Here is a 15,250-nt window from a genome sequence, read left to right on the forward strand (position 1 = left end):
GTGGGTTTGTGTCTTTTTGCCAAACTGAGGCAGTTTTCAGCCATTAGTATTTCAAATACTTTTTCCTCTCTGTGATCTTTCTGGAGCTTTCCAATCTTGCCTTTTCAGTCCTTGGGCTGGAAAGCTGTTGTTCTGCAGGGACTCTGCTTACCTCCAGGACCCAAAAGTGAGAGGGCCAATGGAGATAGAAGGGGTTTCCCCGCCCTTGAGACAGCAGCTCTTATTGGGGCACAGAGTCTGGCTCCTGTAGATCCCTGTCACTCCTGCTCTTGTCACCACCACTTGGGTTTGAGGCCAGCACTAGAAAATGGGGGGGGGGGGTGGCAAGAATAGGCAATTTTGCCTACATTTTTGACCATTTGCTGTTTTCTTCCCCACTTTTTGACCACAGGGCTTCTGGAGATGCCTTCGTCCAGCCCTGATGCCCACTCACGGGATTCAGATTTCGATGAATTCAGGCCAGCTGGGGCATACAGGAGGGAGGAAAAATGGTGAAGTAAGGCCATTTCGGTAGCACTCCGAATCCTGGTCTTTCTTCTCCAAGCTTCTGTTAGACTACTTACTTTTCAGAGCCCACAAATAGCTGACCCATGCATTCTATCCAGGTGTGGGACCGCAGCCTCCTTCGCCTCATCATAAGGCTGGCTTTGACTTTGGTATTTAGCAAAGGGCTCCAACCCCCAACCTTCATCCCCTATGCCTTCCTCTATTTATTCTGTTAGTAGTGCACTGATCACCTACTAAGGACCACAAGCTGCAGCCTAGAGAAACAATCCATCTTTAAGATGTTTAGAGCACAGTTCCCACATGAGACACAACTCCTGGATCTCACCCACGTCCTGGCTTTTCCCCCTCTGTACTTAGGCTCACAGATCTATGTGAAGTGAGTGGATTCTGTTGCTTCCTTGAAAAAACAAGTCTGCATGTGAGCCTGAAACCATCCCCACATGTGAGCTCTGTGGGTGAGGTGCGGGGCTTCGGAGAGAGTCAGATTTTTCAAACACACAGGTTTGTGGTTTCTGAAAGAACAAAAAGCAGAAAGCATAACATCTTGCAGGATTACTTTCTGCTGAAGACCAAGTGATGCGACATCTGAAAATAATCAAATAAGTGTCTTGTTTTCAGCCTGCAAATGACTTTGTGAAACTTTGGAAGGAAATTCTCCACTTAAGAGAAGAGAAAAAAAAAACCAAAACAAAACAAGAAACTGGAAATTGAGATCATGAGGAAGAACAAAGATGGGGAATTATGAGAGTGCTTTGAATTGTTAATAGCATTTCTATTTGTAAAAATGAATCTCTCTAAAAACCTGGAAGTGGCCTAATCACTTTAAATCACCTTACATAGCACATACCCAAAACCCCTGATAACCTCCAGCTTCAGTTGCTTATGACCATTTTCTGGAGCATTCCAAAGACCTGAAGTTGCCACACAATGCGCAGAACTCTGGATTCAAAATTATTGAAGACTTTGATATTTTTTTTTCCTTATAAGCTCTTACATTTGGAAAGAAGTCAAGGTACAGTCTAACCCCAGAGGATCAGAAGATATTGAACTGTTTTTTTTTTTAATAGTATCAGCCAAGAAAACAGAAATTGAACTGAACATTATAATGAGGAAAGTAAAGAAGGGCAAAGAAAAGGCTGAAGGTGGCGTGTATAAAAGACAAAGTTGAAGGAGAGGGTGCACCTCAGGAGGAAAAGTTCTGCTGGTCAAGGTAAGTCCCAGTAAGGCAGGTTGATGAGGATAATGGGAGGCAAATGAAATTCAACGTCATCCAAAAACCCCGGGCTCAGGTAAGGAGAGACTGGAGCAAAGAGAAACTTCCCCGGGGCTGCGGTGGTTAAGGGTGACTTCGCGTTCCTATAGCATTTCATTAATCTACAAGTCAAGTGTTGCTAATATCCAGCGTGGATGACAGACAGTTGTATTTTGTGAATTTCTGGTTTCTAATGATGCATTGAGCTTTATTTTTTACAGCTGTCCTTGTCTTAATCCTGTACTTTTTTCCCCCTCCCCCCGGGGTTTAATGGTTTCTAGTTCTATATTGGCATTTTAAGCTACACGCCGCCCATCAGGCTGCACGCGGCTTCCGAAGGTTAGGGCGTTTGGGTCGCCACGAGCGCTCTGGAAGGACGAGTGCTCCCGTGAGCAGCCCAGCAAACCCTCTCGCAGGACGGGAACGCGCCAGCGCAGGACCGGGGCGCACGCTAGGAATCGAACCAAATGCCTTTTGCAAACAGCAGCTCAATGAGGATTCCTGCCATGAGGCAAAATGCTTGGAAAGTTAGTATGTGCTGGCATCACTGGGTTTGGGGTCAGCATGCTGAAACCGGGACTCATTATGTTCCTACCATGCCAACTTGGTGCAATTAGCCGAACACGATAATTTCCCGAAGCCATATGTTGATCTTTAGGGGAGGGGAGGCTTCGTATGCCTGATGGCTCTGAGCTCTGACTGGCGTGTCCCAGCTTCGAGCACATCTCTGTAAATCAGGGTAATGCATGCGCACTGCAATCAAAGGTGAGGTAGGAGAGCCGGCCTGGATAGAGGCAGGAAACAGAGTGGGGCTGTGTACTTGTTGACTCTTGCAGCGACTTGGTTTTCTTCTTCTTCTTCTTCTTCTTCTTTTTTTTTTCCCAAGGAAGATTTCAGAGAAAGGTCAAGGGAGCACCACTGTGTGCAAGGCTGTTCCTCCCTCCCCCACCCAAAATAAAATCAATGGAAGGACCTAGAACACAGTAAGTTATGTTCCAGGGCTTTGTGGCCTGTATTCTCATTGGAGACCTATCAATGTGAACTAGCACTGTTGGGAAATCTCTTCAGCTAGCCCTGTTAATCAATACCTCTGTTCATTATACGTCTCTGATGAATACGGGTAATGATTGGGTGCCCGAGAGTCAGGTGACTAAAAATAACTGCGCCTCACTGAGGGTCGATAGATGTTCCCCCCAGTATTACTGCTGGCAATTCAATATTGGCCGCCGCCCCTCCCGAACGCCCACCGATGCGCTCCTCTCTGGTCTTCATTGATAGATCAGCTCTGTCCTCAGAGCAGCTTTATTAAATTAGTAGCACTTAATCTACAGTCATATTGTCAACTGACGCGGGGCAACCTCACGAGAGCCACTGGCCGCGACCCAGGCAGTTTTGATTAGCTTTGTGCCAAGAACTGTCTTCATGGGTGCCTCTTTGCTAAACAGGAGGATTTCCACCATTTAGTAAGGTTTAAGACAACTTTTTTTTTTTTTTTTTAAGAAGAAGGAGCTGTTTGAGGGAGAATTCTTGCCAATTACAGACGTGTTATGACAGATGAAAAGATCATAATTATGCTTGGATTCCCTGCAGGAGTGCGTTAATACATCCGTGACATTTAATAACCACATGCGTCAACGGAGGTTGACTTCTCCAAAGTTGTTTAACCTACCATTTCTTTGCCCTTACCCCCAAACCCAGCCAGGGGTGCTCAGAGGAAATCGAGGAGGGAGACCCCTCAGGGCTCGCTGGCTGGCAGCCTTGCTGCCCTGGGAGGGCCCCTCAGTCCGTGGCATCCGAGGCCGGCTGGACAGTTCCTCGCTGTGGGCCTGATGACAGCCTGTCCCGCCCCTTGCTGGCCAGAGGCCCAGGGCCGGGGCTGCTGTGGAGTTGGGGTAGCTCATTTCCCTGGCGATGCGCCGGGCGGTGCAGTGGGTGCGACAAGCTGGGGAGATGGGCAAGTCCAGCGCTAGGGATGGAGAACAGAAAAATGACAGCTTGGAAAGGACACTGCAGGAAAAGTTAGTATGGGGTAGCCACCTTTTTAGCTAAGAGGTGGGGGTGATAGTAAACAATGCTGAGTCAAAAGCACCTTCTATATGCTTCTTCCCCTTGTCCCTCAAGCAGGATGACAGGAGGAGGAAATGTCACTGATTAGGACAACTGTCCTTCTGCTAGTTTTATTTCTAGATTATAACAAGCACAGGCTGCATAAAACCACTGCCCGGGGAATATAAACTGAAACATAAGCATTTAGTCTGAAAACAAAATATATAGTCATCATCCTGTTGGCTATGGTCCACAAATTTCAAAGGGCAGGGGAGCGAAGACAATGTATTTGTAGACAGCTAAGCGGCAAAGATACCTAAGTTCTTCCTTTGGTCTTTCTTTCCTAAAAAGAGCTTGGGCAAAGGGCTTTGGTGGGGGACAGGAATTCTGGAGAGACACAGAAGTCGTCCCTCAAAGGATGGCTTTGGTAAGGAAGACTCTGAGCAATGTTTGCTGGGCTCTGTCGGGACTGGCTAGAATCTTGATCGCTCTGACTCAGCTTCGCCATCTGAGCAAGAGATGGGTTTGATCTTCCTAAGGAGAGTATTCAGTAATACCAGGATTCAGTCCAAACAGGAGACTGACTCTGAGTTATACAACAAGTGTACTTCAGTAGGGTGAATTACCATGTGAGCCGAAGCGTTACTAAGTGTATTTTGTAAAGGTCTATTGGAGTTTGTTGAGTTTCTTCAAATCAAGAAGGTAAGAAGAGGTCAGTGACTGATAAATCTTTAATATAAAAATTGTACAAGAATTCTGATACAAATTACAAGAGGTATTTGGACAAAATATGAATAAAATTCCATTTACATCCCCAAACCCTTATGCATTTTATGCAAAAGACATACTGTAGACAGTTATAGTACAGAAAATACAACAAAGGAAATAGCAAATAAAAAAACTTTTAATTCCCTTAGACTACTGATCAAAACAAACCAAAAAGCAAAACAAAACAAAACAGCAACAAAACCCTTGTTCAAGGTACATACAGTATTTCTGAAGCTACCGACGTCGCGAGTATTACATGGGAGGGATGCAAGCCGTCCCCGTCCCTGGGTGCAGCTACCGTGTGGAGCACAGGCTTTGGCTCTGTGACAGGCTTTAGCAGAAGAGACTGGTTTAATGTAGATGAGAACAACATAAACAAAAAGAAAAGCCCAGACCCCCCAAACTCTGGGGGACGGAGAGGACCTATCTTGGTGAAAATTCCTTTTCCTCAAGATACTTCAATTCCCTTGGCCACTTTTGCTGTCAAATATGCAGGTCGAGTCAAATGTTTTTGTTATCGAGACACACCGGTGGGCTTGGGGTGGATTAGAAAGTTACGTGTTCTCCCAACTGTGTGAAGGATCTTGCTAGTTCTGGAAGGACTAGCCCTTGATCTGCAGGGGAGAACAGAGAGCTTTCCTTCCCAGAGCCTCAGCTTGCCTCCAGCTTTGAGGAAGGGCCCAGGTGGCCTCAGACCAAAGTCTCCTTTTGGTTCCTTGACCTTCCTTGACCCTCTGACCTCCATGTACCCACATTTAGCTCTCCTGCACTTCGTTTTTTACTGGCACTGGTAGGAAAATGGTAAGATTTCTCTGCAGGGCAGCTGAACCAAAGTTTGCACAGGAAAGAGAGTGCACCATACATTATAAATCTTAGATAGTCATATCAGGTTAATACATAATACTAAAACATCTCATTCGCTTAATTCATGTTATGTAAACCCTGGACAGGGTAGAACACACACGTTTCCGAAATGATCAAAATCAGGACGAAGGAGGGAGTGTTCTACCTTCTTGCTTCAGAAAAGATTTTTTTTTTAAGGGGTAGGTGAGATCAGAAGGAGAGCAAAGGGCGGCAGTGGAGGATAATGGAAAAGTCAAGGGAGATTAAGATAGGCAATGAGAGGAATGGATTACTCTGTACAGAGACATGCAAAAACGCTCCAAATTGAGTACTAGATGAAAAACAAACAAACAAACAGACAAAAAACAAAAAACAATCAACCTTGGTTTATACATCTCAAGTGAACCTGTTAACTCAGCACATTGTCTGGGAGTTCAGGAGCATCATACCTCGGGAATCAATGCTTCTCCTGGCTACCGCACTGAGTCTCACGGGGCGGGGAAGCTTTGTGTCCTCGCCTGGCAAAGGCAGGCAGGGGGCTCCCCTTGCACGGGGACTACCAAGAGGCCTGGGGGTTTCTCCCTCCTCTTCTGGAAAACGCTTGCAGGACCAGGTGAGAGGGGCTCTCCCACATATCCAGGGGCTCCCCAGGGTCACCTCTCAATCCTCGAGTTCCGCAACGGAAGTGGGCGGAGCCGGTTAATAATGGATTGATTCGCTATCTTCGTTGTGCATTGTTTCAACATCACATTTGGCAACAGGAAGCCTTATAAAGTCTTGGTATAGCACTTAGATACTCTCTCTCTTCAAGAAATATATTTTTATACTATCTACTTCTCTCCATTTTTGTTAAAATACCTCTTTCTGCTCTTCCTTCCCTTCAAAGATTTTTTTTTTTAATGAAACTTAAAAAAACCCAAAACATTAGAAATGTCCTCAAGCATCCCTGTTATTTCAAGGGGGAAAGCTAGTATTAGCAGATTCTGTGCAATTTTGGCAACCGAGTTTTTAATTCATTTAAGATTCTATTAATATGTTTGATAAATGATTGTAATATATACATACTGGTGGAACTTAAACAACATCAAGCCAACTGCTTTTTCTCTGACCCCAAGAATCCTCGCTCAAAGTGCTTTTCTTCCCGGTCCTCAGACGGGCTAATGAAATTATTTCGCACAAATTTGTCAACAAAGACCTGTTAAGCTTTCTATGTCTAAGTCTCCTGCTTTTCTCTCTCCAAAAGTCCACATCAAAGATGACATTTGCACGCATCTCCTTTGTTTGACAAATACATTTGCCATGTGACTGTTCCCGGGGGCGGGGGGGGGGGGGCGGGTGTCAGCAACTTCTGTCACACCTGCTACCAGAGGGTGGGGAGGAGGCACGGAGTCCTCGGGCTCCTTAGAGAGGAAGTACAAATCGATCTTGCGCTTCACTTAGTCACTACCTAGCCACTTTCCAACCATTATCAAGCAGGTCAAAACAGTTCACTAAACAAGAACAGCAACCACCACCTACACGTAATTCGGGCTCAAGGTATTTTGGAATACAATATTTTCGTGTGTTCCTCCTTTGTACCTTTTGCCCCCTCGTCACTTGAGTCTGTAAAGCTCACTATACTTGTAGTTATCAAAATTCTCCCAAAGTGGAGAATTTACCTTTTACATATAGGGTAGTTCCTGTTTTAGTGATTAAAGTAAAAAGTCCCATCACCTCCCCCCCCCCCACTTTTTTTTAGATTGTCAGTCCAGTCTCACAAAATCAAGGTTAAGCTGTTGTGTTACACTATGGATTCCGAGGTGGTCATTTCAAGGTACTTGCTTGCATTTAGACCCGTGGTTGGCTGCCAAAGCTAAAACAACAGCAACTTTTTACCACCATGCACAACCAGTTTGTCTCCAACATATGCACTTTTGGAAGGGAAAGGAAAGTATCATAATGCTTTCCTTCCAAAATATGGGGTGATCTAATTCTGCTCTGCCACTGACTTGTGGGAAATTTTGCTCCAGCTATGGGGGGCCACACCCAGTACTCCTTAAATGAGTGGGCATGGAATTGCAATACTTAAGTTTCTAAAGACACAAAGAATGCTGTCACAGGGTCTCTCTGCTGACCCTTTAAGAAGTCATCTTGTTACTGTCCACTTAATAGCTGGAGAGGGCATCGGAGAGGCAGCCTTGGGCTTACCAAAGACGCAGCTTATTAGGTGTGTGTGTGTGTGTGTGCACGCGCATGCACTTGTATGTTGGGAGGGGAGGGAGAGAAGCAAGAAGGAAGAGGAAGAGGAAGAGGAGGGGAGGGAGAGGGAGGGGGAAGGAGAAAGAGAGAGAGAATTGTGACTGTGTGTGTACATCAGGGAACTCAGTGGGAAAGCTGAGCCCTTGTACTCCATTTCCCCTTCACAAGGGATAAACAGGCAATTACGCATCCTTTTATATTTGATGGCCAAGTGCTGAACTGGAAAGCACACTATTAGTTTGTGTCCCTTCAGGGCCAGGGCAATAAGTAGCCAGGAGAGCTGGGGCTGAAGCAGAGAGGGTGTTGTCTGCTGTTAGTGTGACAGTCTTGTCAGCAGCATTCACATTACTGGAAGGTAATAAAGTGACAAGTAAGTTATTAGAAAGATATGAGGTGAAATTGAACTGAAGCTTCTTGCTGCTCAGTCCCAGCTTTTTCCTTTCCTCTTTTGTAATGGTCCACTATTTGTTACAAACTGAGCCTTGTCTTGATATTTTATATAGAAAAGATTTTTTTTTTTGCAGTAAAGGTCAAATGAATTTACAATAACACTTTAGAAAAGAATAAGGATGTTTTATAATAACTATAGAATGTTGTTTCAAAAAAATATATATAGCATTATAATGAACAATAATGCTGATCCAATTTGGTGTACTTGTAAAAATGCTCATTAAAAGAACCAACCCTTTATTAGGCATTTGGAGTTTTCAACAAATGCCCAAAGACAGTATCTGATGTCCAGTTATTGCCGCATGACCACAAGCATCATCTTGGGCAAGATATGGAAAGAAGGGCACAAGGAAAGATGGGTGTTTGGGCCAGAGTGATGTAGACTAATTCAGCCGTCAGTTTTACAGCTGGGTTTATAAACACTAATTGCAAGTTACCATATATGGGGAGCAACTCTCCAACTACAGGGAATAGGGAAATGAGTCTGAGACACATCAGATATGGTCTTAATTCTAATACGAGGAAGACTGCCACATGTTTAGCTTTGAGGGAAAACATGAAAACAGAAAAGTTACTTTTATGCTTCACAGGAAGGTAAATGAGCTCACATTTTGATCAAGAAGTCTTTGGCCAAGTGGCATTACCATCATGGCTACAGGGGCAAGCAAAAGTCATGATGGAGAAAATACATTTAAGAGCTCAGTTTGACCACCAGCCTTTTCTATAACCTAGGTGACCCATCACATCTCTTTGCTTCCCTAAGGGACTCCAGCATCACTTCCCACCCACAAAACAAAACCAAAAACAAAGAAAAAACCCCCACAACTGCCCTTGTTGGCTCTTCTGACCCATTAAGGAACCTGTTATTCCACACAGTTGTGTTTGCTTTCCCCTGTTCCTCAGACTGGGGTGCCGTGGGGCACCTGGTCATAGGGAGCTCTTCGGGATGGTGCATCAATATGCTCTCGCCTGCTCCTAGGCACAATTGTACCAGACCTTTCTTTTGCACAAACACTTCGAGTTCATTCACTATTTTCTTTTCTAGCTACCCCAGACCGGGGCAGGTACCAATCCCCTACTTAGTATCCCTTGCTCTGCTTTTGGAAAAACTCATTCCCTCCAGTCTTTTTGACACCTGCCTTTCATCGCCCTCCTTACACATTTAGACCCTTCCCATTAAAAGACAAAGCATGGGAGGGAGAAGCAACATCCTCTAATTTAAATGTTCCAAGTTTTTAAAGAATGAAATTTATTGTAATTGTTTAAAAGTTAAGGAGTGTGTCCGGGGGATAAAAGAAAGTTTCTTCTGGATGATTTGTTTCTTTATGATAGCAGATGTAGTGTGTCTTATTACAGCTGAGTTTTATTTACTCTGTTAGTCAATCCAATCCAACACTAACAGACCGAGTACAAGTTAGGACTGCTCAGGTCAACTGTTAGCAGTTAGCAGAATGTCCACCCCACTCTGGTTACTGGTTTTTTTATGTTTTAATTGCCAGTGGCCCCCATTCTCATTTGCTTGGTACACATCTGGGGTGTGTACGTAGGGAGGGGAACAAAAGGTCACTTTTTATTTGGTGGGAATCTAATGCTTGGTTTCTCCTGAGTAAAATGGGGAGAATGCCTCTGGAACAACAGCCTATTCTTAGTATATTCAAAGTTTTTTTTTTTGTTTTTTTTTTTAAGAGCAATGTATACACTAACAGGGCTGTTAACCAGTTAGGTGTCTTTCTCCTCTTACTGGAAGGGCCTGGAAAGTCATGACCAAAGAAATCACACTACAAGGACAGTGGCACCATTGTGCTAAAAACATTTGCAAAAAAGATGTTTGTCACGTTGAGAAGCAAAACATTAATACCTTCAAACCTTTAAAAGGCATCAGGCTGAACTGGACAGCTAGACTAAGATCTGAGATGCATTACATTGCGTTGACTTATCTCAATACAATTAATAGCAGAACAAAGAATGTCAAGCTTTTTAATCACATTTTTAAAACCAAATTACTTATCATCTATCCTTTCCCTTGCCCTTTGTCGTCCTCCTCCACAGCATGCAGATATTCTCTAAAGCAGACTAAGCCTTTCTGATATGTACAAAAACATAGTTTAAAATGATCAGAACAGTAAGTTTCAACATCAGCTAGTGAACATGCACATTAATAATACTGCCTCATTTTCTACCTGTGACAAAACTGTGGTTAAAATCAATCAAATGCGAAAAAGCTCCTTGGATGAAAATCTGCATCGCTATTAATTTTCAGCAGCACAGAATGGATGCAGCTCGAGAGAAACTGTTACACAATAGAAAACTCCTATGAAAAAACAAATGAGTAGAAATGGACAAAGACGAAGGGCCCAATGATTAAAATGCTGGTCTCTTTTTCCTTCCCGTTTGCAAATAAGCCTTGGGATCACCGTCCTAACTAGATTTACAGTTAAGTCAAAACACTGCACTCAGGCACACACCCAAGAACAAGCAACACTTTGGGACAGGAAGCACTGTGCATTTCATAATGTTACACTTTATGTACCACTTCGCTTCCATCCACTCCCCCGGTCCCTTTTTAAGCAAATAGGCTTTATACTGGAAAGTGTTATTCACCCATTTAGAAGGCCACCATAACATTTGGGCACTTGAGGCGCAAAAGTAGTAGCATATAGGGGAGACACTTAAAAATAAGAGCCAGTTGTCCAGGACTCATGGCCATTTCTCTGATAAATCTCAGGCGAACACATTCATGTTTCCGAGCAAGGGAAATTCTACCTTGAGAATCTCATTGCTTCTGGACTGTTCTAACTGGCTATTCACATTAGCCCAGTTTGTGGCAAGTAACAAACATTTGTTCTAAGCCTGGCTCATTTGCTGATGTGACCTGCTGACAGCTATGTAATTCACTCACTAGGGCTATTTGACCTTTTAGTTGACATTAAGTTAAACAGACTAAACATTGATTCTGTACAAGATGAGTTCTAGTATCTCAACCAAGAGAGTAACTTTTTAAATATCACTGAAATAAAAATGTGTTATTTTCATAAAACTAGGTGTAATTCAGTCTATCACAATCCAAAGCCAGTGTTTCCCTAATCTTTTGTTGGGATACTAAAAAATATTTTTTCCACCCTTTTTGACTCGAATCATTTGGTAGTGGGCCAACAGCGCAACACAGAGAATGCTAAGAGGACCAAAAGGTTTGCAAACAAACTTTCATTATTCTAGTTCAATTTTTCACAAACATACTGTACATAGTCTTATATGGTATAAAACAAAGGAAAACATCTGTCTATTCAATTTAACACAACACCAAAATAAAGCAATTAAGACTTTGGGGAATTCAAAGGTACAAGAAAACAAAAATGGTTATTACTAATTCCTCAGCTTTTTACCGTAAACATTTGTCATTTAACATAGTGTTTGATATGGTTTCTTTTGTACTGCGAATACTTTTGGTCTTTCCTCACTGGCGAACAAATGAATTAAACGAGCCCCATAGCATCCTCTGAAGGAGATGAAAAGATGAAGCTTCTAGACAAGTCTAGCTTATCTTTAAGAATCTATTGTTTCTGAAATTTTTACAAATAAAAATACTGAATCCTCAACTAATGATGCTTATTTTTGGAAACAATAAATACTGTGAGGTACAATAAATCCTACAGGAATAATAACAACAACAGAAACATATTAACAGTTTCCTTTGGCAAATTTAACGGAAGTGAATGCTGATGTGAACATAGAAAAAATAATTACAAAACATATGAAAAATGGAAACAACATGCAAAGTTCAAACAAAGGGGGTATTTCTAACTTTGAGACCGATGAGAGAAATGTTTGAGGCCATTAAATGCAGAAAAGAAATACATTCTCTTTAAATTATTGTGTACTGTTAGACAAAATATTCCTTGTTTATCTGTCTTTCCCCCCCTCCACTTAAAAAAAAAAAAAGAAAAAAACAGACAACAAAACACAGTCTGCAATGCACGTCCTAATGGTTTTGGCTGCAGACTGAACTTGAGTAAATATCATCATTTAGTCAGTATGTTGTGGTAGCTGAGGGCTGCCCATGTGGTTAACCAGCTCAGGCAACATGTGTAAACATCGGAAACAAAACAAAACAAAAACAAAAAAGGTTTGGAGAATCGTCTCCCCCTCGTTCTCACTCTCAATTGCTTGGTTTCAGGCTTGCTTTCATTTCTCTCTGACAAATCATGTGGGGAAACACAAAACACTCAACAGTGAGAGATCCTATTTTAAACCCCCCTTCGTCTGGCTTTTCAGAAAGGAGTGTTGCTCAATTCAAGTTCAGCACATGTTTTCAAAGCTTCCAAGTACTGCCACTGTGAAATGTCTTTTGATTTTGTCTATCAAACAGGCCTGAATCATAGGACTACTGCAGAACTTGCAACAAATTAGACAGCCATACAACAGACCAACCCAGTGCAGACTTCTTTCTTTTTAAAGGAGAAGGGTTAGGTCCTTGGAAATGAGTGTTCAACACTTTTACATATTCAGCTTCGTTCCACAGTCAGTAATTTGGGCTTTTGTATCCTGAAATATTATCCTGCCTCTGAAGAGTAAATGCCTTGGCTGTTTCACACCACATAATTGTGTTTTCCTTTTATGTAACTTAACATATAAGCAAAGAAGGATGCAATGTTGATTCTAATAACATTCAGCACTTGAAAGAATCACCAAGTGTTCTTTTTTTAAAGCGGTTTTCTGGTGGCCGACAAATTGGCCTGTGGTTATGTTGAGTGACTAATTGTATTTTCTTTTCTGGAAACTTGTGCAAAGTTGGCAGTTTTGTGTTAACACTAATACTTTTGTTTGGCATTTGTGCCCTATACTGACCAGACCATTTTTATACAAGTGAATTTTTTTAAAAAGACACTTACTTGAAGTATGGCAATAGTTTAAGGATAAAAAAGAAGCATGGATATTACACATCCCCTTGTAGTGTATGAAAAAAAGTGCATGACTGGATTTATGTACTAGTACAGGACATTTTAAAAAATCCGATCTGTGCTGTAAAGCATGCCAGCACCTCTTTATCACTATATCTAGCAGGTAGTAAAAACAAGACCATGTTTTTTTTTTTTAAAAAAAAATGTGCATTAATGCTAACATAAATGAATAGAGCTAGCCAGCAAACTATTTTTCTCCTGCATATCTAACAGCTGGATGTAACTGTAAAAATTAAACAAAAGAGTTAAACACCATCAATACAATTGCTTTACATCATTGGCCTCTCAAGGCTAAATATTTACAGGTGAATCTGCCATGCTTTAATTGAAGATTCTCTCAAAACCTTAAAGTTCACAAAAGACAACTATAAGAAGTTCCTTTTTTGTTTTTTTTTTTTTTCCCTTTATTTTTTTTTGCAGGCAATAGTCATGGATACAACAAATTGTCCCTCTGGAGAGGACCAAGAATTCTTATTCTTTCAGAATTTGGGCTAGTTGCACACTTTATGTGTGTATGTGTGTGTGTATGTGTGTTTTAAGGGTACTTTGTTTTCACCCCCAAATTAAAGATCCCACCCCTTTCCCAAAACTATAAAGGAAAAAGAAAACAATTTTCAAAAGCACCTAGTGTTTATCTTTTTATATCTAAAAAGATGTGTGTGTGTGTGTGTGTGTATATGTAGACACAGAGGCATACATGTACACACACACACACACACATACACACGCCAAGTACACAAGCACACATGGACTATGGCAGTTCAAATACGTAGGCCATCTGGTGAGAGCTGGCATTTGTAATGTCCGTTCTGAGACTAATCGACGGAAGTGAAGGGAATGTTTTTGTGGAGATTAGGGTTCTGACTGTGCCGGTTTCGGCTTCGCACAGAGGAAAACATCATATTGCAACCAGGGACTTTGCACTTGTGCATTTCTCGCAAATGCACAGTTTTGTAGTGCACTCTCAGGGTCCCCTTGTTGCTGTACATTTTGTGACAAATGTTGCACATGATCCCACCATTGCTCCCGGACAAGCTGTTGAACATCAGAGATCCTGGAACTTCGGGCCCTAGACTGCCAGGGAGGGCAGGGGCCTCGGCCTTGTGTGCCGACTCCCCACTGTCACTCGCCCCGTCAATGTCGTCGAGAAGAATGCCCTCGTCGCTGCCTGCGTCGGATTCTCGGGAGGAATGGATGCTGCTGCTGGACTGGAGACTGGAGGTGGTGCTCAGGTCAAGGACCATGTAGTCCTCCGCCATGCCTCTCCCGTACCCATTCAGGTGGGAGTCTTCAGTCCCTGCGGGAGAGGAGGCGTCTTCCCTGACATCGAGCCCCAACGGGTGCTGGGCACCATAGATCTTCATCAAAAATTCATCCCGGAGGTCCTTGCTAAGGGAGGGCTGCGCTGAGTCCAGGCCCATGTCATCGAGTTCTTTGGTCAACAGTTTGCGATGCAGGTTTATGTTGGCACTGTGTCTAGGAAAACAAGAGGGAAGGGGGGGGAGAGGTGTACAGGGTGTGGGGAGGGGTGAGAAAAAGGAGAACATTTTAAAATTGATTCAGCTTCCACCAGGCATTAAATAAGCACATTCATTGCTAATTGCACCATTATAAAAGCAAACATTGCCCTACATCCTCAGGATTTGGGAATAAGTGGTGGTGGGGAGTGCAAATAAGGGGAGCTTTTCATTAACATAATTTTTATAAGAGTAAAATTCTTCAATGGTAGAATGAATGCAAACCCATGCACCTTTTTCTCAATGATATTGTTAGCTCTACTAGGTAGCAGCATCAGCTGCACAGAATCTCACAGCAGAGATGTCAGAATATATATTAAACAGGATAAAAGAATGGAAACTTGCTGCTTGTCTAAACTGAATAATTTGAATTTACACCTAAAAAAAAAAAGCCCTTTTTTGCCTACAACACTTCATTTAGAGGTATAAAAAAGATCAATTTTTAAAAAAGTAAATGGTTTAGATAATTTCAGTTTAACTTTAAAACATAATGACATCTTCTCCCTTGCCTTTCTATACTTCATGTTCTAGGAAGGAAAAAATTTAGTTTTATAGATTAGCAATTTGAAATAGGGTTACAGACTGTATCATAAATCCCTTTCCTCAGAATAATTTGGGATCTCAACTAATCTACTAGTAAACTACGCGTCATTTTCAGAAGCTGCTGCATT

The 15,250-nt window shown here is 42.3% G+C and overlaps 1 protein-coding gene across 24 annotated transcripts in view; it reads right to left on the minus strand.

Annotated features, from left to right (window-relative positions):
- Positions 1 to 4,518: 4,518 nt before the first annotated feature.
- Positions 4,519 to 15,250, minus strand: part of BNC2 (basonuclin zinc finger protein 2) — a 433,411-nt gene continuing 422,679 nt past the window's right edge. For 18 of the 24 annotated variants that reach the window (XM_045882449.3, XM_064579724.1, XM_064579719.1 and 15 more), the window contains one exon: positions 4,519 to 14,538. In XM_045882449.3, coding sequence (XP_045738405.2) covers positions 13,878 to 14,538 — 661 coding nt within the window. In that variant the 3' untranslated portion in view covers positions 4,519 to 13,877. The remainder of the gene's footprint in view (positions 14,539 to 15,250) is intronic. The other 6 variants (XM_064579726.1, XM_064579731.1, XM_064579714.1 and 3 more) reach the window with 5 other exon arrangements.

Source organism: Mirounga angustirostris, unplaced genomic scaffold (assembly GCF_029215605.1).
Source record: "Mirounga angustirostris isolate CCGP_5_RB_7025 unplaced genomic scaffold, mMirAng1.0.hap1 SCAF_15, whole genome shotgun sequence".
Classification (NCBI taxonomy): Eukaryota; Metazoa; Chordata; class Mammalia; order Carnivora; family Phocidae; genus Mirounga; species Mirounga angustirostris.